A 26,123-nucleotide genomic window follows, 5' to 3' on the forward strand; every position below is an offset into this window, starting at 1 on the left:
TTATTGCTATGAAAGAAATAAAGAACAATCAAGTCCTTGAAACAATGTCCATCTCATTCCAAGTCAATTGTATGAACTAAATGCACCATAAATGATATTTGTATCGCAATGGATTAGTAATTGTCTTTACCATTTGAAAACCAACTTGCAACATTAACAACTATATATGTATATAATAACTTTCTTAAAATTTTTTACTATGACAAACATTAATACCTTCTGCAGTCGATGCTCAATATCTATTCTTATAATACTCATGTCAAATAATTTCATTACTATGGTCCAAGACTAGTTAATATAGTCGAGATGATCATATGTACATTTCAAAACTTACGGAGAAACAGCTAGTTTTGAGAATATGCAAGATATGTTTTCAGCATTGTTGCTCCTGTTGGATCAGACAGCAAATGCCTCACAAGGCACATTCTCATGCTGTTTGGGGCTAACACAAACATGTAGAAGGCAAACCATATCAGGTCCACAGATGAAAGTGTCGATCCGAGAAAGCCTTGCCACATCCTGCAAATCAACAAGAATACAAGATGTAATAACACCAGGATGATTGATCAAAGGTGAGACTCTAGTCTCTATCTTTTTATAATAATACATGAATTAAACAAATCAAATTTTAAAAAAATATTATGCTATTTATGGATCATATGTGTTCATGGACAAAAGCGCAATTAGATTAAACTTGAATTATGAAGAAAGCTTGAAAAACTTGGGATATGAAGGCCAAAGAAAATTTGAATTGGAGTGGTTAAGATGAATCGATATAAAGTTCTATTATTCAATAAAAAAAATATCAATCAAGATATAATTAAAAGGATAAAAAATGAGGGCAATGCTAAATGGTTAGAATCTTACGGGCTAGAATGATTTTTTTTAAAAAAAAATTGGGTCCTTATTAAAGATGTTCAAGTAATATCATATTTTATGAGTCAATTATATCCTTTCTTATTTATTTTCATGTTTAATTTCAAAAATAATACCTAATTGGTTTTTATTAATAATACTTAATTAATTTTTTAACTAGCTTCATCAATTTTTTAACTAGATAAATTCATATTCTGGCTGGTCAGATTCTGTCCAACCAGATTTACCAAAAAAATGAATGGTTCAAATCGAGGCTAATGTTTAGATTTTTATACCCCTTGAGTTAGAAGGAAATATTTTTAAGACTAGTATGACCTACTGAAGGGAAGTCTTGCCGTAATAGAAAAGTTATTGTCACGAGTTTGAGTCGCAAAAATAGCCTCTTGAGATGCAAGGTAAGGTTGCGTACAATATATCCAGTGTGATCCAAGCCTTTGTCGAGACCTCATATTGACGAGAGTTTCGTGCTCGAGGCTTCCCTTTTAGTATGATCTACTAAACTTTATGGATCTGAGTGGTGTTTATTGGAAAATGTTAAAATGGAGTAGTTCCTAGAAAGAATAAAATAATAATATTAAAGAGTAATTAGGAGTAGTTGCAATAGATATTAAAATATGAAAAAATAAACTGAAACATCTTTAAAACTAATAGATTTTATACTTAGATCACCATCTCTAGTACTTGAGTTGGTGTTCATGTGCTTCTTTTACATTGTAATGTTGATTGCATAGAGCATAGAAAAATGAAATTAACTCTTAAAACTCATGAAATGCTCACAAAAACTTTAAAAATATTGTATCTTGAATAGTAAAACATGGACAAGGATAGGCATACCAATTTGGTAAACGGAAGAATGTTTGGAAGAAAGTCCTGATTCCCTCGATATCAAGTTCTATTATCAGTGCTAGCCCAAAAAGAAAGAATGACCTTTGCCTTTTTCTTTCTTGTGGCCAAAGAACTTTCCATGCTGCAAGAAAACAACAGAATAGATGATATAATATTAAGTGCAGGACAACCAATTGAAAATAAATGAAAAACAGTGTTTTCCATTTGCCAGTAATTGGAACAATAATACAGAATCCCTCATAATGCTTGGGTTCCAAAATAAATAAAAAAATAATGCGGAACACCCAACAATCAGAGATTAAAGAAATGGAATATTAATCTCTATCTCCCTAATTCAAAGATGTCCTTTAATTTTCTAACCATATACATCCAATAAAACATTATTTTATCCTCTATGGCCTAAATTATATATCTGAAGTTGTTCAGTCACCTTTCTTGTATACTTAGGTCAAGCAAGTAATTAATTTTCTGCAGCTGATCAAGTTTCAGAGTTTTTTCCTTTGAGAATTTGCAAATCGGTGATTGAGGAACTCCATAGTGGCAGAAACACATACTCATGATCATTGTTTCTAGATGTGATTTGTATGCACTAGTTGTTTTAGAACATCTATACTCTGCATTCATAAACCAAAAGGGCCACTAAACTTTTTTGCTATGGTCTAACAGATGGCCTATTGGAAGCTGAAAAGGATGGTGATCGTTTCACAAATCCATATTTGAATGTGATACTTAAGTGCTAATTCAGAGAGACAAGGTTGTGCTGATCAACATGAACAAAACATGTTGTTTCACCAGCAGACTGGGAAGTGGACAGATTGAGGCAATGAAAATGCCTGACATCTTTTCTTTGTGCGGTCCAGAACACTAAGTTCTTATGTTTCTTCACGGAATGAAATGAGCACGGATAAGGCAGAAAACAAGTCTCCTCAAGCAACAAATCTTCTTCCTTGATGATGAACATGAGCTTCCTCATCCGGATTAGAGTTTTCTTCCTTTAGTGACAACAAGCAAAAGCCTCAGATTTGGAGCCTTTTTCTCAATAGGTATATTGTACTCCCAGCTCCACGTCGTCCTCCTCTTTTACTCATCCTCTTCTATGTTTGCTGTTAGAGCTCAATACAAAGCTCCATTTTCTTCTCTTTTACCGCGATTGTTGTTAGGGCTCAATGTTAAATAATTGTCTTTGGGTGACTAAATAAACGACCTAAAATTTAAAAAAAATACTTAATTCTCACAAGTAACTTCCTAAAATTACTCTCATCTATCCACATAAAATAGATACCTAATGGATGCACAAAATTAAAGGGACTACACATACATTGGTCTCTTTGCCTATAAATAAAAAGACATAAATGATCCATCATAGAGTTTATAATTGACATGAAAGAAAGTTAAACTCTCGATCAGTTAGTAGTTACTTTATTGGTTACCCAAAAAAATCTAAAGGTTACATATTTTATTATCTTAACCATAATACAAAAATAATAGAAACTAGTAATGTGAAATTGCTTTAAAATAGTGAAGTTAGGAGTGAGGAACAACGTGTGAAACTGTGAACATTAAGGAAGTTAAGGTAAATATATCTATGAGTGTTCCTTCATCTAGTGTTGCTCCAAAAAGTTGTTCAAATTGTTGAAGAACCTCATAACAACATTAAAGGTCATTTAAATGAAGAAACACCCCTGAAGAAACTAACTTGAAAAGAGAGCTCATGTAAATGAGTAACGAGAAATGCTATTGAGGAAATCAAAATAATTTATTCCAAGATTCCAAGCGACTCTAAAGCTTATTTGCAAGAATTAGATCTACAAATTAAATATTCAGTTTCATTTTCATATGTCATAGAAAGTGCAAAATCTAAGAAATTGTTTTTTTAATAATGATGTTAGATATCAACGAGTTGGGTATATGGCTTTTCAAGACTAAGCCTTACTCATACGGTAATATTACACGATATAAAGCTAGACTTGTTGCTAAAGAATATACTCGGAAAGATAATGTTGATTATAAAGAGCATTTTGACCCGTCTCAAAGAAACACTCATTACTTATTATTATAACTTAGAGTTACATGGGATAGATGTGAAAACAATCTTTTTTGAATGGATTTTTTTTTAAAAAAAGTTTTATATAGACTAACATGAAGGCCTTTCAATTGAAAAAGGCCCTCGTGTAATTTTATGAAATCAATATATCGACTTAAAGAGGCTTCCATGCAATGGTATTTTAAGTTTAATCCGTGATAGATTATAAGAATTATTATGATTGTATCAAAAAACTTATATTGATGGAATTCTAGAGAGGGCTAATATAGCAAACTGATCCAATTCAGAAAGAGATAAATTAAGTCTCATGCAATGTCCAAAGAATAATAATCAACGAAAATATATAGATTCAATTCCATATGTTTCTATTCTAAGAAGTCTAATTTATATGCAAATCTGTACAAAATCATACATTAGTTGTACGATTAGAATGTTAGGCACATGATTTGAAATCTCATACCGTGCCGAAACTCGATACCACTCAGTACTAAGGTTTAAAATCTCAAATTGTGTCGTAGTTTCAATTTTTGACTTGGAAAAATATGCACACTGCTGGTAATAAATTGGAGGTTAAAGGAGGAAGGAGATGAAGTATGGAAATGAGACATTGTCTGAGTGGTATCAATTTTTGATAATTTACCCGGATATTATGTTTCAATCGTTTCACCCAGCATAGTACAAGATTTAAAATCATGTTCGACACTGAGTGTTTCATCTCCTTCAACTCCAATCCATTACTGATACCATGCATCGAAACATATACTAAAACAATATCGCTTTGTTCAAAGACTGAAACTTCAACATAGTTCGATATTTTGAACCTTAGGCAAATATCAAAGTAATCCTAGAATTGATCATTAGAAAGTTGTTAAGAAAGTTTTAATCCATTTGGAAATGGTTGGTCACTTCAATTCAGATTTTGCTAAATGCATTGACAACACAAATCCATTTTTGGTTATTTATGAAAGCACAATATCATGGCAAAGTGATAAGCAATCTATCATTGCCTTATCTACAATAGGAGTTGAGTTTGTGACATGTTTAAAGCCACAATTAATGCATTATGGTTGCAAGCTCTATTTTTGAACTTAGAGTTGTCAACACTATTACCAAGTTGCTAAAATTTATTGTGATAATTATGCAATAATATTCTTCTCCGAAAATAATAAATACTTCAGAGGTGTCAAACATATAAAATTAAAGTATTTTGTCATTAAGGAAGAAATTCACAAACAAAGAGTGTCTATTGAGTATATTAGAACATATCTTGTAGATTAGTTAACAATTAAAGTTTTCCAATCAAAAATATTCGAGGAACATTACATAGAATGAGTCTTGGTTGGTTGTGTAGTAAAATTAACATTCCGAGCTCACTTATGTGTTTTTATTATATATTTATTTTTTATTTCAAGTAATGGCATACACATTATTGTGTTTTAATATGATCTAACATAAATTGCCAAAAATATTACTATGAACCAAGGTTCAAAATCTCGATTTGTACCAAAGTTTCATAAAACAATTCTATTTCAATACCCTACTATGGTGCTAGTGAAGAATTAAAGTGGGAAAGGGGAAGGAGATGTAAAGAAGAAACCACAACTATATGTCTACCTTCAAGCTATATGTCCTATCTAGATTAATACGACAATTTTTGCATTGTATTGTACGAACACAATCTAAAAAAAATAACAATAATTATTTCAACTTATCTTGACGCATCTTATATCATTTCAAGGGGTGTCGAATGTTAGTATGACACAATACTCATTGACGTAATTGACACAATGACATAGGATAAGTTCCTTTTCTCGAGTATTATCAAGCAAATTTTAAAATTTCAAGCTATACTAAATTTTTTATCTCGATGATACGGTTTTAGTACCATATCATGCTAGGCCAATAAAATTTTACTTAATATAAGATCATTTTTAATTAGTTTTTATTATAAATAACTGTTTATATATTAATTATATTAATAAAGTATAATATGTTTGTTATTCCAGTAATATTTTTTTTATTAGTTTGATTATCTCAATCTTTAAAGTAAAAAAATGTTTGCAACCAATTCAATTTTAATTTTTATCTTTAGTCACTTATAAATTATAACTTTTTCATCTTATGATAATTTACACATAATTTATTCAAATGTGTCGAGCGACATGATTCGGCACCTTAATATACGATTAAGATAACTAACAGCTGAGTATGAATATATGACTCAAGTTGTAGATCTAAATCATCATAAGTTCATTAACTAAAAAAAAAGGACAACCCGGTGCACAAAGCCCCTGCTATGCGGGGTCCCGGGGAAGGATTCATTGTACGCCCTTGCTTTTTGCAAAAGGCGAACCCATGACCTTTTGGTCACAAAGCAACAACTTTACCGTTGCGCCAAGGCTCCCCTTCCATAAGTTCATTAATTAAAAAGAGATAATTAAGAGCAGTATAAAAGCAAGTTTTGCTATCAACAAATTCATACACCATTAATCATATAAGCTATTTCATAACAAACTCAGAGGTATCCTCTTCCCCCTGCTAGGGTTTCAATCCATACTAAAACAAGATGTATCAATGGTGGCGATGATGTATCAAATTGATGTTGATTGGTACTAATTAGGAGAAGGCAAAATTAAAGAAGGAAGAAGAAACAGAGGTGGCCTCAGTCACAAATCCCTCACATAAAATTATTGGCCAAGAGATCATGAGCTGAGCTGCTCATGGATTGACCTAATAGAAGAACCCTAATTCACAAAATCCTCAATTCACCTCGCACAACCCTCTCTATTGTTTGTCTTGTAAAGAAAGGCTTGCAGCTATGGAGGTGGCTCACAGAACTAAAGAAGATGCTCACCTTCTATTCCATGTTGCACCTCCCATTGTAACTCCATTGACATCTCATGGCACCAAGGGACACACTCCCCCAACCTATGTAAGGTGTATCAATATGTCATTGTGTCACTCGGTGATAAACAGAGCAGTAGTTTTTGTCCCCGCTAACCAGCATAAAATAAGATTTGGATCATTGTTTCATAAAACAAAGTTACAAAGAAGCAGAGATATGGCTTCCACCAAGAAATGTGTGATAAGAAACATATTAGTGCAGAAAGCCTAATAGATATAGTTTGAAATAAAAACAAACAAACCAACAATCCTGAAAAGAAAGACAAGGAATAAAAGATCTCTCAAAAAATGATAATTCATACCAAGCATCGAGGGACTACGATATGTTTGCATCATTGAGTTCTTTTCACAAAATATATCTTTCTTCAATATAGCTGCTATCGCAGATGCATAATTTGGAGCTTCTGAAAGGGACCGGACGACCGAATATCCTGTTTATTTATGAACTATAAATAATGTTGCTGCAGACATGAACATATAGAAAGAACTTACTAGGTCAGTGAAACCATAATGGAAATTGAATTCCTACCTGTAGCTGGATGCACCATGCTAGCTGCAGCACCAAATGCAAGGTTCTTCTGTTCTGTGTTTGGTAATGACCCGCCAACAGGAATATATGACCATTCCTACAGAATATTTTACAAAGTTATTGCCTGAAAGGCAAAGGGGTGAAAATCCATGCATATCAACAAGCTCTCATTAAACTTTATTTAGTAGAAATTTATGACTAGCAATCATAAAACTTCAAAAGGTGCATGACAATCTGTCTCTCAGGGAATATTGTTTAAGCAAACTAGTCAAGAAAATCAGTGCCCACCTAGGGCATAGTTTCTTAAGGCAACTTGCCAAGACAATCAGCGTCCGTGTAGAAACAACTACTACAAAATCCACTATAAAAATATACAAACTGTCAGAGGATAAGAGAGTGAACAAACTTGAAAATTAAAATGTTTGCATCAAAACATAAGGTAATAAAGAACTTTTAAGTGTCAACAACAGTAGTACCAGTCCCAAAAGATTGTTGTTTTTATTCAAATTCACAAAATAAAGGAAGGACATGACTGTTGAAACTTATGCCAAAATGAAAATATTCAGGTATAACAATGAACTATTCTGTTCAAAATCTTAGCTTCAGTTTCAGAAAAAAAAAATATGTTTCTTTCATGGTAGGTGAATAAGAAAGATCATATCTCAGCAAACAACATGATTTCTTAGCAAAGAAAAGGACTATAGATATTGATGGCATATACATGATTCAAATGAACTTTCAAAGACACTGCAAGTACTCTGACAGCTCAGCCTTCATGTGTAAGTATATTCCTTTTCTTTTCTTTTTTTTTCTGTTTTTCCAATATACGAAGAAAATGTAGAAACTTTCAAATCTTTTACCTCTTCATATACTTTCAGCACTTTAACACCCATAGTGTCCAAACGAGACATTAGTTTCTTCTTTAGAAGATCAAAAGGCATAGCATTTCTTGATGCTAAACATGTTTCCTGTAATCATGTCATGTTTAAGCCATTCATTACAATGTAAAATGAGATTGTATAAAAAAAAAAAGGAAAGTTCACAAAAATGTTAAAAATGAAACCTCAAAAAAGACCCTTGTAGGTGACATGGGCATGGCATAGAGAAATGTTGGATACTCTGCCTCAGGACATCTTTGTTTTTCCTTCATATAGTCTCTGTAGTCCATGAAAACCATTAAGTCGGGATCATATGGGTTGTTTTCCACCTGAAGATGAGATCAAATAGAATGATTACCAAAAAATAATTAGAGTTAAAGTTTTCATGCCAAATATACATCACACGTGACTTCATTGAAATAATTATAAAAAAAACATTTTAGTTTCCTTGCCTTGTTGATATTCATTTGGCATGAAGAAAAGAATTAGTTAACTAGTAGGCAAAGTTTCAGGACTAAGATGTGCTGAGAGGCCAAATGAACCCTCAATGAGCCCAAGAATCGATGAGAAAAAGAGGACACAAAAAACAATATGGTTCAATCAATCGGCCTACGTTCACATGCAAAATGACAGAGATCCTCAATTAAATTCACAAGGAGCTTACTGTAGCTCATAGAGTAGAAAAACTCTAGTACCATATATAAAGACATCCAAAATATTTTAATGATGGCTCATGAAACAAGGATATTCCAGTATAAAGACTCTCATCAGAGTTGCATAAGATAGCTAAATTCCTTGCAAGATATTTACAATTTCCTCATAGGGCCTTTAAGCTTGCATATGGAAAACAAGCATTTGAATCTTGTGAAATAGCGTAGCTGAAAGAGCCAAAAAGAATAAAAATGGGTTTCAAATGGTTGATTGTATGCGATGTTTGCCATTAATCAATCATCCACTCTGAATGGTGAGCTTGCAAATGAGTCATAAGCACAAATGCAAATGTCATTTATATCATGGACACATTTGTAATGTTTAAGTTGAAATAACCAACTTTTGTTCCAGTAACATGGTATCAAAGACCTTGGTGTTTTGTTCTCTCTCTCTCTCTCGGACACATACCAATAAAGTTTTAATTGCTCTGTTAGTTTTCAAATGATTATCTGGCATTCTTATTTATTTTATGATGATTGTTTTGCTCAATTTTATCTTTGGCCTCTTGGGGTAAAAGTATAACCTATAAGTCCAAGGCATCATCATTAAGTAACATGTTGATTGGTTATCAAAGGGATCAAGTCCTTCATCAAGTGCTTCATCTAAAGAATTACCAAAGGGCTCTTTCAAATTCCATCAGAGGTTTCATCTAAGATTAAGTCATCATGGGGGTCGAATCTTATAGTTCAACTAGATTCATCTTATTTTAGGTGAGGTAGAGACTTTCTTTTTCCTCTAGTTTATCTATTTCTTCTCCTTCCTTTTATTCCTTCCCAGTTGTATAGTCTCCTTTACATTCATCTTCATCAAGTCGTGTCACAAGGGGGAGTCTATGGGTACTTGTCTTCCTCTTCCTTCCCAACAACCTTTGTTTTGTTCTTCCTTCTTCCAACATATCCAATTTTAGAATATTTGCATGTATCATATGCATGGTAAAGAATTAAAACAAAAAAAATATTATTCGCATATTACATTCAGATTTTACAACATCCAACAAAGTTAAAGTTGTGCTTTCCATCTCTAGTGAAGACCTACCAGAGAAATCTTGTATTAGCATTTTGCTAAGTCAAGTAGAAGGTCGAGTTGTTCTAACTTTCTTCCAAAACCCTTGAATGTTTTTTTCTTTACCTGCAATCTATTATGCGTTGATGTAATTCCAGCTTTAAAAGAAATACTCAATTCAATTGAGAGATTAGTTCCTAAGCTTTCTCACTTTGCTCTCTCTCTCTTTTCTCTTTCTTTGTCAAAGTGTTTAATTTATAGACAAAGATGGTTATATGCAAATCGAAGTTTTATGAAATGAGTTAGACATAGAGAGTATTTTTACCTTGAGCTTACAAGAGAATGTTAAGAGTATTAAGTTAATAGGATATTATATAGTGAGTCAAGATTTAAGATTTTATAATATTTCTATATATGGTCATAAAATGGATATCTCAACGTAATCATCATAAGACAATATAATATCGCCTTTCTTATATTCTGGAGCTTATTGACTGGAGTACCTTTAGTCATCTGTATTTTAAAAAAATTGCCTAATGCAAGCTTCCTAGAGAGTCTTTTGGAGATAAGGAGCTCTTCAACAAATCTTTTCATGTTCTTCTTGGTCTCCTCACTCATAATTTTAATTGTCAAAGAAGAGATGAATTATTGCCGTGAAATTTTAATGTCTCCTTTCCCTTGTCTATGTCAATTAGAGATTCCTTTGCTCTAAATCACCTTAACATAATCTTTCATTTGAAGAATTGACATGATGCTAAGAATAAAATTGAAGTAATATCACACAGTTTAATATGGGTTTGGCAATTGGATTATGTCCATAAATAAAGGAGAACACATTAAATATGATAACTATACAAGCTTTTGATATTGCTCATCTATTAAGCTTGTTTGTTTCTTGTCTAAAGAAATTAAATAGAGAAATAAGTTAGAAAATACTACAAAACATCTACTCTATAGATTACACCTTATTAATAACAAATGAGTGTAGTGGATCATATAGAAGTGAAGTTTAAATATGTTCCATGTTGAAGTTTTAGTCGTCACCCATAGCCGGAATAGTATGGTTCCAGCACCATGTTATGTTGACAAAAGACACTTTGAAGTATGCAGAGATGAATTTAGACTGATTTTATTCTTCTAATAATTTCATTAAAAAAAAGAATGTTGAGATGTTCATATAAAATTCCTCCTAAAATTTTTTTCGCTTAACATGTTACTTTTAAAAATAAGACTAGAGCTTTACAAAAACATGTTACAAAAAGATATAAAGCATTACTTAAATTCATTTTAGCACATACCAACGGGGGCAAACATGCCATCAGTCGTGCCAATCAATAGTGGGTTTCAGTAATCTATCAGAATGCTACATTTCGATTGTGTCACTTGACACAACATGAAATTTCAAACCAAGCCTAAACCCTAAGAATAACATATATGGAGGCAAGCTTTAAATATTACAACTACAACAATTAAAATCTTTAGTTTCTCAATCCTCCTACATTAAATATTTTATGAAACATTTACATAACTTTATTTATGGTTGTACAAATCCTCTTAGGCTACATCTATTTAGAGAGAGGGGGTTTAGAGGGACAAGAAAAGGAGGGCAAAGGAGAGAGAGGAGTGATAAAAAAATTCTCTAATTGGATGTGAAGAGAGGAAGGAAAAACAAATATGCCTCAACATATTTTCCACTCTATTTGGAAAGTGATGATGATGATCAATGTCCAACGATGGTCCAGTCATGGTCTGACAATGGCTAGCGGTGGTTCAAGGATCAGATCTATAGTTCATCATGGTCTAATGGTCAAACAATGATTTGTAATGGTTCTGTGGTCAAATTTAATAGTCAATGGTGGTTTGACAATTAGATCGGTAGCTGTCAATGGTCCATCAACAATCAATGACGGTTTGCAATGGTTCAGCATAAGTTGATGATGGTCGAGACTGATGACTCGGGGCAGTCGATGATGGTCCAATGGTGGTTTGACAGCCACTGATAATTGACAATTGGCAATGAAGAAAAATATATATTGGTTTTTTACCATTTCCCTCTCTCTTCTTTCAATCTGTCCATAATTGGGTGTACTAAATTTGGATGCGAAGAAGTCAAGGGATCCTTAATTTTCTGCTCCCCATAGTTTCATCTAAGTAAACATATGCTTCTCATCCTTTCCCTCTTCCTCCCCTTCATTTTAGCTCCCTTCCTTCCAAGTAGACACTGCCCTAGGGTTTTGAGGGTTGTTTAATGATAAAGCAATCTAAAACCTAATTAATGCCATTCCAAATGGGAGGAGGTAATGAGTCTAAGTAACAAAGACTATAAATACCAACTATATATCTCTATCACAGTTCAATCCACCACATGGTTAAACAAGGTTTATTATATGCGAGCGGCTAAAATCATGTATTCCTTGGGTTTTATATCAAGTCGTCATTTTATACAATTGTTCAGAGATGTTGTATAAGATTGTTTATATGTCAAAAGTTAGTAGCTTTGTTAAATTCGGCCAACAGTTTAATAATCTATTAATATGGTACTATACCTCAAATTAAAAGATGTAATAAGCACTATAAATTTCATCTATTAAACAATAGCTGATAACTTGATATTGAGAAGAAAAACTAGCCAGAAGAATCTAAGTGTAACAACAGGGTGACACAAAGATTAATACGAATTGTGCTGTACCTCCACTTCAACTCCATATGCTGTTTGCACTGAAACACGAGGACCTCCTACATCATACTCGAGAAGTTTTCCTGATGCAGCTCCAGAAGCAACAGTAGTGAGCCTGCACTTTTGGAAGTTAGCAATTTAGCACTGAATTCTCATATCAGTAATAACATACATATCTTGGAGTACCTGCAAGTAATCATATAATTCTTTTCACAAACAACTATGCTACATCCATTGCTTCCTTCAATAATTTTTTCCACTTTTGAATTGAGGTACATGACTCCATATTCATGACACCTGAAGATGCAAACGGTATTAGTTACCGTTACATTTAATCACTATGTTTTGATGAGAAATGAATTACAAACAATCATGTTACCTTCTCAGCAATGCTTCATGCAATAAATGTCGGCTAACCCTACCATATGGACGACCAATGAAAATTGGTTCATTACTATCAAGATAGACAATTGTATCACGCCAGACATGCTCAATGCAGCTCTCTAAGCCAAGATCTAAAAGGACAAAAAGGATCAACAACAAAAGGCAGCTCTTATCCAATAGCTCTCAAGATAAATGCGAGGAAATCAAATACTAAGGCAGCCAGCCATTTCTTAAATATTCTGCTTAGTCTAGATTTAATTGATACTAATGAAATAAAATAAAATGTGATGGAAAACAAAGTCAGTGGATATATAGTAGGTTATATCCCCTGTGAAATTAGGTATAACAGGAAAGACATCAATCTGCATTAAGTTGGAAATTATCAATGGACAAAAAGGAATTTAAAATACAAAAATCTATATATTAACTTCACAATCGAGGCTTTCGACCTTCCTCCAGAAGATGAGGCAAATGCATGACAAGCTTTCCTCCATAAAGACTACAAACAGTGAGCCATTCTGGAGAAAACAATCAGCTTTCCTACATGATGACAAGGCTTCCTCTATGAAGATGAGGAACAAGAAGTCTTTTGCGAGGTGTGGGCAAGATTATAGGGACCAACAAGGCAGGAAGCTCCGTTTCTTCCATTAGGGTGCTATACAAGGATCGACACCGAGATCATAATAACTGATATAAGCACTAGCATGTCTCATTCTGATCGATGACTGATATCCTAGCTCGAAATAAGATTCTAAACTTGTATTAACTTGGATTTTTTACTTAACTAACGCAATTGTAAGGTGTGTAACTCCTTATTCAATTCTTTCTACATAATTGTATACATGTTAAGTTATACTTGTTGGAATCGGAGCACAACAGAAGACATATACTAAATCATGGATCTCTTCGTGGTACATATAGTTTTATACAAAATAACATAAAACATACCTCGAGTACTCAATAGGCGTGAATGATATCACAGACAGATAAGAGCCCTTGACACGATCTGTTAGATGCTAGTCTCTTGGATCGACAAAGCCTTGGAAGCACTACCGATCTCTTTCGATGGAAGAAAGCGAAGAAGAAGACGAGGGAGAAATGGAGAGAAGGAATTCGCTTGAATCTTTCCAAGGATGGCTACTTATAGCCTCTAAGGAATATGAAGAGTTAAGGTCTCCATTAATTTTTCACTTATGATCTCCGTTAATTAGGAAGATAAAGAGTTATGACCTCTATAAATTCTTCATTTATGACCTTCATTATGATGACTCTTCGAATTCTCCATTAATCATCATGATTATGACTATTCGAATTCTCTCTTCTTTGAATTAAATAAATTCATATTTGATCTGGATCTCGACTAGCTTTTGATTTTTCAGAATTAATTAATAATCTAATTAATTAATCAATTGATTAATTTTTATATCCACTAAAATAATCAATTATAAATAATGTTCATGTCTACGTGCTATGCGTGCGACCTTTTTATACATAAAGACAATGTAAATCCATACACAGACTAAGGTAACCGTCTAACAACAGTTTTTAGTCACCCAACATGATAAAATTAATATTAATCATAAACTATAAACCACTATAAACCGATTATTGTATAGTTCAATCTCTTCATCTAAGCCTACATCTCAATTAATTTAATACATTATGCATCATTACAAAATTAATTGTTTTACATTATTTCCAAGATATAATAGATTCCTCTTGAATGATAAATCATTCCTCCCATTCCCATGAATTTCGAATCATTAATATCTCTATCAAGTGGCCCGGATGCTAACTCCTAATCCAAGAGAGCGATGAATCCTCTATTGACTTAATACTATTCTCTCTACGCTTTGTCATACACCCAACTACCGTATTAATCACAATCCAATTAAAGATTGTTTTTAATGGCGTAAAAGCACATAACTCCACGCATAGAATAAATGAAAGTCTCAAATCAAAAGATCAGTTACACTCGTTCATAAGAGGAATGACCAATAATCCTTAATATGTAGTCTCCTCTTAAGCGAGTCGTGTCCAGTGTACCTCTAAACTCAAGGCACCCAAGTATAACATGGATATCCATCCCTTGGTCTATCTCGACCTAATCATACTTAGCATTGATCTAGATATTCATGTCCCCTCTAGATATCTATCTGATCAAGGACTGCTTTCATATTGATATACCCATTAATAAACTTTATCATTAATCATATACGTACAGAAAAGTAAATAATTAATGATAAATATTTTTTTATGAAATAATTATCCACAAAATAAATAAGGAGTGTCTTGGCATATAAGTGCACACACTAACAATCTCCCACTTGCACTATTGTCAAACACTATGAACTCTCAGTCCTAGGCTCCTCACATGGGTCTCATGTTTCTGTAGAGCTAAGGCTTTTGTGAGTGGGTCTGCGATGTTCTCGCTGGTATCTACTCTGCTAACCAACACATCACCCCTCTAAACAATCTCTCTGAGGAGGTGATACTTCCTCAGTACATACTTGGATCGTTAGTGAGACCTTGGCTCCTTTGCCTGCGCTATGGTCGTATTATTGTCACAGTATAGCACAACTGGATCAACAATGCTAGGAACCACATCAAGCTCCGCTATGAAGTTCTTGATCCACAAAGTTTCCTTTACTGCCTTTGAAGTTGCTATGTACTCGGACTCAGCTGTTGAATCTGTAACTATCTCTTGCTTGGAACTCCTCCAACAAACAGTTGCATCATTTAGACAAAACACATAACCTTGTTGCGATTTGTGATTATCCCGATTTGTCTGAAAACTGAAGTCAGTATATCCTCTAACGACCAATTCTTCGTCTCCTCCGAAAACTAAAAACATGTTCTTTGTTCTTCTAAGATACTTGAGAATAATCTTTACCACGGTCCAATGATCCTCTCCAGGATCTGACTGACATCTACTCGTCATGCTTAATGTATACGAGATATCTGGTCGAGTGCATATCATAGCATACATTATGGACCCTATAGCTGAAGCATAAGATATCTTATCCATTTTACTTCTTTCCTCTTGTATTCTTGGACACATAGGCTTTGAAAGATGTACATCATGTGACACTGGTAAATATCCTCTCTTGGAGTCCTGCATACCGAATCTATTCAGCATTTTGTCAATGTATGTACCTTGACTCAACCCTAGTTACATGCTTTGTCTATCTCGGTATATTCTAATACCTAAGATATAGGTTGCATCCCCAAGATCTTTCATTGAGAAACACTCTCCCAACCAAGTCTTGGTAGATTCTAGGCTAGGGATGTTATTGCCTATAAGAAGTATATCATCAAAATACAACACTAGGAACGTAATCTAACTTCCACTAATCTTCTTGTAAACACAATATTCTTCTGGATTTTTGTCAAAAGAAAAATCTTTAATGACTTCGCCAAATCGCATATTCCAACTCCGAGATACTTGTTTTAGTTCATAAATGAACTTCTTGAGCTTCCATAACTTATTGGCGTTCTTTGATTTTATAAAATCGAGAGGTTGTACCATAGATACTTCCTCCTTAACCTTCCATTTAGGAAAGCAGTTTTAACATTAATTTGTCAAATCTCGTAATCCTTGTAAGCTGCTATAGGTAGCAAAATCCTAATGAACTTAAGCATTGCAACGAGCAAAAACGTTTCATCATAGTCAATTCCTTGACGTTGATTGAAACCCTTTGCCACAAGCATAGCTTTATAGGTACTTATGTTCTCTTCCATGTCAATCTTTTTCTTGAAAATTCATTTGCACCCTATGGGTTTTACCCCAGCACATCAACCAACTCCCAAACTTGGTTGGTGTGCATAGAGTCCATTTCAGATTTCATGGCTTCTAGCCATTTCTTATAATCATTTGAAGCAATTGCTTCCTCATAAGTCGACGGTTCATCATTTTTGATGAGTAGCACTTCCTCATCTTGGGTTACCAACCAACCGTATCTGTTTGACTCTCAGTATATTCTTGTAGACTTACGTTGATCTCGTGTTTCTTGAGCAGTCTCGGATGAAGGAGACACTTGTACTTGTTGCATTATCTCATTGTCCAAGTGTTCATCTTCCAACCTGTTTGTAGAGTCTATAATTTCTTCAAGACTTACTTTACTCCCACTCCTTTCTTTAGAAATAAACTCTCTTTCCAAGAAAGTAGCATATCGAGCAACAATCACTTTTTGCTCACTTGGGAGATAAAAATAATATCCCATTGTAGCTTTGGAATAACCTATAAATGTACATTTTATGGATCTTGCTACAAGCTTATTAGAATTTTCATTCTTCACGTAAACATTACAACCCCATATCTTAAGGTAAGATAAATTTGTTTTCTTTCCAAATCATAATTCATAAGGAGTCTTATTAACTGTCTTGGTTGGAACTTGGTTAAGTATGTATGCTACTATTTCTAAGGCATAGCCCCAAAATAACATTGGAAGACTTGCATGACTCATCATTAATCTAACCATATCCATGAGTGTGCGATTTCTCCTTTCCGAAACACTGTTCCACTCTGGCGTTCTAGGAGGTGTAAGTTAAAAAATTATCCTACACTCTTTTAGGTAATTAATGAACTCTTGGCTTAGATATTCGCCACCTCGATCACTTTGAAGGGCCTTAATCTTCTTGCCAAGTTAATTTTCTACCTCATTCTTAAACTCCTCAAGCTCGTCTAGAGTTTCAGACTTATGTCTCATTAAGTAGATATATTCATATCTAATTAAATCGTCAGTAAAAGTCACGAAGTAGGTATACGCTCCTCTAGTTTAAACTTGCAATGGCCGACAAACATCACTATGTATGAGTTCTAGTGGTTCCTTTGCTCCTTCACCTATATTGGTTAAAAGCTTCTTGGTCATTTTTCCTTGTAAACATGCTTCGTATTTATTTATGGGCTCTAATTCAAAAGAGTCCAAATACCCATTACTGAGTAATCTAGCGATGTGTTTCTAGGTTATATGACCAAGTCTACAGTGCCAGAGATATGTCAAGTTTGAGACATGCAATTTCTGTTTCAATACAATAAATCGGTTCATGTAAGTTAAGAACATAAAGACCATTATTCAATGAGTCATTCCTATAGAATACATTGTTCAAATAAAAGGAACATAATTTATCCTTGAATTGAAAAACAAATCCCTTAGCGTCCAAACTCAACACTGAAATGATATTCTTTGAGAAATTAGGAATAAAATAACAATTTTCTAAATTCAAAGCAAATCCATTAGACAAATTTATTGAATAAGTTTCTACAGCTAACGCAGCAACTCTCACTCCATTAGCTACTTGTAGGTTCATCTCGCCCTTGGACAACTGTCTGCAGTCACTTAGACCCTATATATTCGCACAAATGTGAGAACTACTTCCAGAATCTATGACCCATGATGAAGACACAGAAAGATTGCACTCTATCATAAAGATACATGAAGCATCCGCTCCACTGGAATTCTTCTTCATAAAAATATAGCAGTTTTTCTTCTAGTGACTTTTCTTGCCACAATGGAAGCACATGGCCTCCTACTCATCAGATTCGGGTGCATGCATCCCTTTCTTAAGCTTCTTCTGAGCTTGATATCTAGGATTCTTCACTGCATTAGCCTTGGGATGAAATTTCCTAGTGCTAGGACGCTTGTTGGTCTTTCTGACCATCATTACATGCAATAAAGGATTTATCTTCATATCCTTCTCAGCAGTTTTCAGCATTACCATCAGATCAATCAAACTCTTGTCCATGCTCTTGTTCATGTTGAAGTTCAACACGAACTGGAAAAATGATGGAGGTAGTGATGATAAGACCAGATCAATAGTTAAGCCCTGGTCCAATTTGAAACCTAAGCTCTCAAGCCTCTCTATGTACCCGATTATCTTGAGTACATGAGACTCAACTTGGTTCCCTTCCTCCAGCATGGTACGCAATAGTGCTCGAGAGGTTTCATACCTCTCTACTCTCGCACTTTCTTGGAAGAGCACATGCAAGTGCTGATCAATCTCCCTTATTGACGATAGAATTCACATATTATTAATGATGGCATATGGTATATATAAATATCATTACAAGTGAAAATAGGAAAATTACATAAATTAGGAAAACAATAAGTATTTCCTAATAATAATTATTCTCTAATAACTAAGAAACAAATAACTATTTTTTAATAATAATTATTCCCTAATAACTAAGAAACAAATAACTATTTACTTATAATAATTATTTCCTAATACGCCCTCTCAAGATGGTGTCCCAGAAATGACACCAATCTTGCTGCAAATAGCAAACAACCGAAGTTGAAAAAGCGACTTTGTAAGTGCATCAGCCAACTGATCCTTAGCAGGAATATGAGTAACTCGTAGTTCAGAGGTCCGCACCAAATCACAAACAAAGTGATAGTCAATAGTCAGATGTTTCATCCGAGAGTGAAAAACAGGATTAGCTGAAAGATACGTGGCACCCAAATTATCAGTAAAAAGCGCAGCAAGCGTAGTAACCAGAAGAAACAGATCTATCAAAAGTGATTTAATCCATTGGATCTCAGTTACTGCAGAGACAATGACACGATATTCAACCTCAGTCTAAGAGCATCATCAAAGTCAACTTTGACATTCATAAGCGCAAGAGCATCAATATTTCTTTGATGTCCTGCATATAATCTGTGATAGATCTGTTACCCTGTTGAGGGCTAGCAAGATTTTGACAATGAGTCATAATCCTGCCATGTGAGGGAGTGGCGTAGGTTCTCTCCAGCATCTGTCATGCGTCTCTAGATGAAGTTGATGAAGAAATAAATAGCACAAGAGTAGGAGACATCGAACCTATAATAGCATTGAGGAAAAGTTGATCCTAGCGGAGCCATGATCAGGATTCGCCTGAGGGAGCATGGCATCTATAGGCGTTATCTGCGTAGGGGGTAGGGACGTGAGTCATCAACAAAACCCAGTAAGTCATATTCGAATAAAAGAGACGTGAACTGCAAGCACCAGGCAAAATAATTGGAGGTGGTGGGTTTCAACGGTGTCTGAGCATTGACGTTGAGAACCACAAGAGAGACAGGAGAATCAGGAGTATTTGTAAGAGATAGCCGACGGGTGATGTCGTCAGCGGCAGCCATTGTAGAAGACGGCTGGAGTCGGCGGTTGATGTCGTCAGCGGCAGCATTGTAGAAGGCGGCTGGTAGGTATTGTGGAGAAAAGAAAGAGAGAAAAAAAAAAAGGTTGTTGTTAAGCTTAGGCTCTGATACCATATTGACGATAGAATTCACATATTATTAATGATAGCATATGGTATATATAAATATCATTACAAGTGAAAATAAGAAAATTACATAAATTTGGAAAACAATAAGTATTTTCTAATAATAATTATTCTCTAATAACTAGGAAACAAATAACTATTTTCTAATAATAATTATTATCTAATAACTAGGAAACAAAAAACTATTTACTTATAATAATTATTTCCTAATATCCCTAGCACTCATGTTCTCATGATATCTCTGCAACTCGGGAGACATAGAAGACAACATGATGCATTGCACATCAATGCATCTGTCATATATTGAGAATAATATGATTGATCTTCGTCTGAAGCATCGGATGTAGGTTCATCTTCGAGCACGTAAATTTTCCTCGCATGTCTTAAGACGGTTTTCAGTTTCCTATACCAATCCAAGTAGTTGGAACTAAGGAGGATATTCTCTTTCTCGAGAATGCTTCGCAGTGATAAGGTACTTGTGTTTGTCATCTAAAATTTAAAACAAAGTTTTAGTATTTGTGGAATATATTTAATAAAGGATTTTATAACTCCTATTATTTTATTCAAGTCCAACAGCCCTCCCTGTTAGAATCGGAAATTAGTTGATAACAATTCCTAATAGGACCGAAATCCTGAATCATATAGAATGCACATAGCTGAGTTATACCTACATGCTACATCATCAAGTAGGCCTTAACTTGTCAATCACAAATCTATGTGACTTTCAATATATTCTTGTTGAGCCTTATATTCTTAACACTTGTCCCTCAAATCAATTGACCTTAGCTAAACATGTCAACGAATTCGAGTTAAGTCGACCCACTAATAATTATGATAAATATAGATGTTTTAACACAAACCCACGGCTGAGTTGTACCGACTTATGTAAAAACTCTAACTATCATCATAGTTATTAGTGGAGGGCTTTTAACAAATTTTGACTTTAATATATTTAAGGGATTTTATAATTATTAAAATGTCTCATCATAATTAACTACTTGTGCATTTGCACAATCTCATTACGAGATTTATCTCCATTAATCATTATAGTCTTTTAAGATAAATAGGGTCTCAGAGATTTTAACATATTAATCTACTTATGCCATAAGAAATTTATACCTAAATTACAATATGTATTACTTTATAAGTTTTTAGACAAAATTCATTTCTATCATGAAATGTTAAGGCATATAACTTGAAATAAAGAAATTAAGATTTTTTTGAAATCTCTCAAAACACTGATTCCTCAAATAAATTTTGAAGAAGAGGCTTCGTATTATACGATCCAACCACGAATTGGCTCTGATACCACTATTGGAATCGGAGCACGGCAGAAGACATATACTAAATCATGGATTTCTTCGTGGTACATATAGTTTTAAACAAAAATAACATAAAAACATGCCTATCAAGGACTCGAGGTATGTTCTTATGTTATTTTTGTTTAAAACTATATGTACCACGAAGAGATTCATGATTTAGTATAGGTCCTTGATAGGCATGTTTTTATGTTATTTTTATTTAAAACTATATGTACCACGAAGAGATTCATGATTTAGTATAGGTCTTCCGCTGTGCTCCGATTCCAACAATACTTTTCATTTTGATGTAGAACTAAGACAAAAAAAATCACACAACTATAAAAGAGAACCAATTATGGTTTGAAATCTTGCATTGTGTCGAGCGACACAATTGAGATCTAGCCAGTTCAGTAAATTATCAAACCTCAATCATGTTAGGTATGGGTATTCTCTCCCATGCCAATTGTACTTGTGTCAATGAGTATTCTACCTTGCAACTTGTCAAACCTCAACATGCGATAAAGTGTGTTTTTGTAAAGTCTTCTAAGATGTTAATTTGAATCTTTAATTCCCTCTTCAATCTAGGTTTGTGTGTTTTTCGTCTATGAAATTTTGTGCTCAAGTAGTATTTACTCTCTACAACTTTGTGAGAAATTTCCTTGTGTTCAGCATAGTATTCTATTTTTAGTGAGGATAGTCCAATATCTATTTTGAATTTCTAACCTAAGTCTGTTGGCTAAGGGTTAACCAAGATCTTCCCAATGTCACATGTTGCAAATTCTCAAATTGATAACAATACTCAAATACATTTAAGAATGATTATTTTAGATTTATCAGCATGTAACATAGCTCTCAAGTAAGTGTGGCACCATATCTTTCTTCAAGTGTACATTTGCTTTCAGGTGAATGCTTGATAGGTGGTTGCCTATTCATACTAAATTGACTTGAACTCATTCAAAATTTCTTAGCATCTAGAGGAAATTATTATGCTGGCAAGTCATGCATGTGCGAAATCAGGCTTTTTTACCATCACTCCAGTGAGAAATCATTGGATATACACAAAAGCGTAAAACTTACAAGTTAATCCATTAGTAATAAAAAACATAATGTTCTCATGGAGTGAGAAAACATATTGACCACATCCAAATGGCTTTTGGAAAAGATAGTACAGACCCACTTTGTCTCATACAAATGCTGCTTTACTACCATTAGATATGCTCGAACCAATGCTATCCCCAGTCAGCATCAACTTAACATATAGGTTCAACTTTATTTCATGGGTGGTTGAATTCTAGCTTATTAGGATCAAGCTCAGATAACTGTAGTCCAATCTTGATGCTTTGTCTTCAAAAAGTAATTACTTGGTAAAAGGAAGAAATTGGTTAATAATTTAGTCAAATCAGATTAATACAGGACCAATTGGACTGAAGTTATCCTCTATTGTCAAGATCCATTTCTATCTTGTGTCAGCTATGACTTGAACATTTTATTTTTTTAGCATCTAGTATAATAATAGAACAGAAGGAAAGTCTTGGTGCAATGGTAAAGTTATTGTCATATGGCGTTGTGGTCACATATTCGAGTGGCGGAAACCGCCTCTTACAATGCAGGGTAAAGCTGTGTATAATAGACCCAATGTGGTCTGACCCTTTTCCGAGACCTGCATAGGCAAGAGCTTCGTGCACGGATTATCCATTTAATATAATAATTGGATGTCATTCTCATCCCATTTTTATGATTAACAATGACAAATTTCAATTATAAACAACTTAGTAAGATTATGCGCAGCATATATCTTATCCGACTTGGTAAAAACTGTATAGTTGAAGGGATTAATTCCTTTGAATTTATGATTTCTGATAAAATCTCTTTTGGCTTGATGAAGTATGATAATAATGTAGTCTCCAGTATAAAATTAAGAAGAAGAGTTCAAAAGTATCTTTTGTCAGCAAGACAAAAAAAAAAAAAACTATAAAAACTAATTCATACTCTAAGAGAGAAGAAAATTTGCCAATATATGAAAAGATGATAGAATACTTACCCTTAAACTCATCTTCCCACACACCATAATTATTGGTAAATGGAAGATCTGGTCCAATGAGACCAACTTGCAATCCTTTTTTAGCTGATTCTGCAGCAAGAGAAAGACCAGCTGGACCACAGCCAATTATTATTAAATCCAATGTAGAACCCTCAGCAGATATAGGCAACAGCTGAAAGAAGGATTTGCAACTACTTTTATTAGATAGAAAACATACTAGTCCAAACAAAAGTGAATTATACATTAAGATGAATTCAACATTACACGAATATCTAAAAACTAATACACACTACCTGTACACTGGTACTATTCCTTCTGTTAATTCACAAAGATTAGCAAATCTGTTACATCGTAATGTTTTCCTGTAACTTCACTCTCTAGTATAAATTGAAAGTTCATGCAACAATGAAGAAGCACTAAATATATTGGTCATACAGTGAAATGTTATAGATGAACCATGATTATCCAATTTGGTCACATGCTGCCGTGGTTGTTTCAATGTATATGAGTTAATTAGTACTTGGATGCCAAGTGTGCTAAAGATGGTATTCTGGCAATCCTTGCTACATTGACACATTTTTGTGGTCAAATGATATCATATGAAATTCATGTCAATACCTGAAGGAAAAATAAATGCATATTCACTCATAAGCATTTCTTTAGCTTACAATGAAAAGTCAGCTCTAGCCATCTTACTTTCTCAAACATTTTGAGAAAAGATGCTGGAAATCTAACTTCTATCATCTTTGTAGGATTTCAAACTTATTAGCAAAGGGCACTTTTCTCAACTAAAATGGTATTCTAAATTTCCTTGAAAAGTCTAGAAAAAGGAATCAAAAATAAATGTTTTGGCTCATATCAACTACAATTGAGAGTTTAGTTGAAAAACATTAGTGATGATTTCACAATATAGCATAAATCCATTACAAAACTCGGCTACAATCCGTGATTTTCTGATTTATCATAACGAGGTGGAACCTCAAGCATAAACTTATCTTCCACAGTTCAGGCACCTTATTCATGTCAACTTGTCACTTTCTAAAGTGCTTAACGTTGAGAGTACAAAGATTTAACATTGTATGCCGCGATAAGGAGAAGTGAATTCGAACTTGTTTTGACGTCCATGAACAACAAACAGAGGGATAGGGGAAAAAATTGAAAAAAAAGGATCACATCAGTGTATAAAAGAGAAGCCAGATAAAACCTTATCTGCGATCTTGCTCTGTCTCTCCATTTGTTTAGTTTCCTGCATTCGGACAAACAGCCGCTCACTCCCTCCCGCCTTAACGAAATCCTCCTCGTCCGCAAACTCTTCCACTCCAGAGACCTCGTCCCTGGTGGCGACGCAGCTGTCCGCGCCGCCTCCAACTACGGCCCGCACCCTGAGCAAGGCCAGCGACCGGCGCCGCTGGCTTCGAAGAAGCTTCTGCCCCGTAACTGGAATCCTCCGCCTTCGAAAAATCCACTCATCAGGATGTACGGATATTGCAGCGGTGCTCGCGCGACTGAAGCACTCCATTGCCGTCGCCACCTTCTCCGCTGCCGCTGCCACTCCTCTTCGGCCAAAGGAACTCGAGCGGTCAAAGATATGGATCAAAGCTTGAGGAAGACAGAGACTACGCTCAGATTAGGTTTTCGGAATATGGGCTCTCGACGGAGCAGATGAACGAAAGAGAGAGACAGAGAGTAGCAGGACAGCAGAGAGAAAGAGGAAGTGAAGAGCAGCGTTCTGCCATTCTCTAAAATGAACGGTTGAGCTGTTTCATCCGCAACGATCCCACGTGTCATTTATTTATTGGAGGTTCTCTAGAAAACGGTCCCACTTCGTGGATATGCCTCGTCCTTCGTAGTGTTTCCTTTCCGTCGTGTCATTTCTACCCTTCGCGTGGGCCAGCGCGCCGTACCCATCTGCCTTGTGGTTGCAGAAACTGGCCGGACAGCTTCCGACCCACGTAAGATTCTGTTTGGGGTAGCGTCTTCGGGTTGGCGTAAGGACTCTTGAGAGCGACCCAGCGTATATATAAAAATGGAAAAGAAACGAACAGGGAAGGGAAGATAAAAAAGATAGATAAGGGAAGGGATGACATATGGTACAGTGATATTACAGCATGTGTACGGAGACAAGGACGAAGAAAAATAAAATAAAAGATTTTCTAAAAAAATATTCTAATCCATTTTAAATGGATTAAACTCATTTAAACGACGTCATCCTAATTTAACCAAATTAATTTTTCCTAATTTAAATCAATATAATCCATATCTTTACGCTTACTTATTAGATTTAGTTTAAATTTTATTATATTTTTAATCTAGCACTCCCATTTTATAAAATTCAGATTCTATATCTCAAAACATCTCTGTCTAATATTCTCTTATCGATCGGATGATCATGACATCGTTAAGATGTGTATGATATCCTCGTGATATGTAAAGCCTCCAATCAACAAGAGAACACAGGGATAAAATTATTTCGAGACAGAGAATCTAAACTACACTTTGTGTCTTACAATTTAATTCATCTCATCTATTTGTTATTATATATTTATTTTTAAAATTAATACTTAATTTTAAAGTCATGATATTTATTAATAAAAGTGATACCAATAGATACATTAGATCGTGGGCTTTTCAATAAGTAATCAATTTCCAAAAACAAACAGTAATGAATTGAC

General features: G+C 34.3%; 1 protein-coding gene across 1 annotated transcript; it reads right to left on the bottom strand.

Moving 5' to 3' along the window:
* Window positions 1-220: 220 nt before the first annotated feature.
* LOC122007002 (lycopene epsilon cyclase, chloroplastic-like) lies at window positions 221-25,175 on the bottom strand. Its single transcript, XM_042562737.1, has 11 exons — window positions 24,656-25,175; window positions 23,452-23,623; window positions 12,847-12,982; window positions 12,654-12,764; window positions 12,480-12,582; window positions 8,263-8,406; window positions 8,060-8,167; window positions 7,200-7,296; window positions 6,973-7,101; window positions 1,711-1,843; window positions 221-519 (listed from the first exon to the last, which is right to left on the bottom strand). The coding sequence occupies exons 1-11, from the start codon at window positions 24,968-24,970 to the stop codon at window positions 345-347; spliced, it is 1,623 nt and encodes a 540-aa protein (XP_042418671.1). The 5' UTR covers window positions 24,971-25,175; the 3' UTR covers window positions 221-344.
* Window positions 25,176-26,123: the final 948 nt, after the last annotated feature.

Source organism: Zingiber officinale, chromosome 7B (assembly GCF_018446385.1).
Source record: "Zingiber officinale cultivar Zhangliang chromosome 7B, Zo_v1.1, whole genome shotgun sequence".
Taxonomy (NCBI): Eukaryota; Viridiplantae; Streptophyta; class Magnoliopsida; order Zingiberales; family Zingiberaceae; genus Zingiber; species Zingiber officinale.

Coding starts and splice junctions, on each gene's coding strand:
- LOC122007002 (XM_042562737.1), bottom strand. CDS start 24,970: ATGGAGTGCTTCAGTCGCGCGAGCACCGCTGCAATATCCGTACATCCT. Junction 8,168..8,262: donor CTACAAGGGTCTTTTTTGAG/GTTTCATTTTTA, acceptor ACATGATTACAG/GAAACATGTTTAGCATCAAG. Junction 7,297..8,059: donor TGCTGAAAGTATATGAAGAG/GTAAAAGATTTG, acceptor AATATTCTGTAG/GAATGGTCATATATTCCTGT.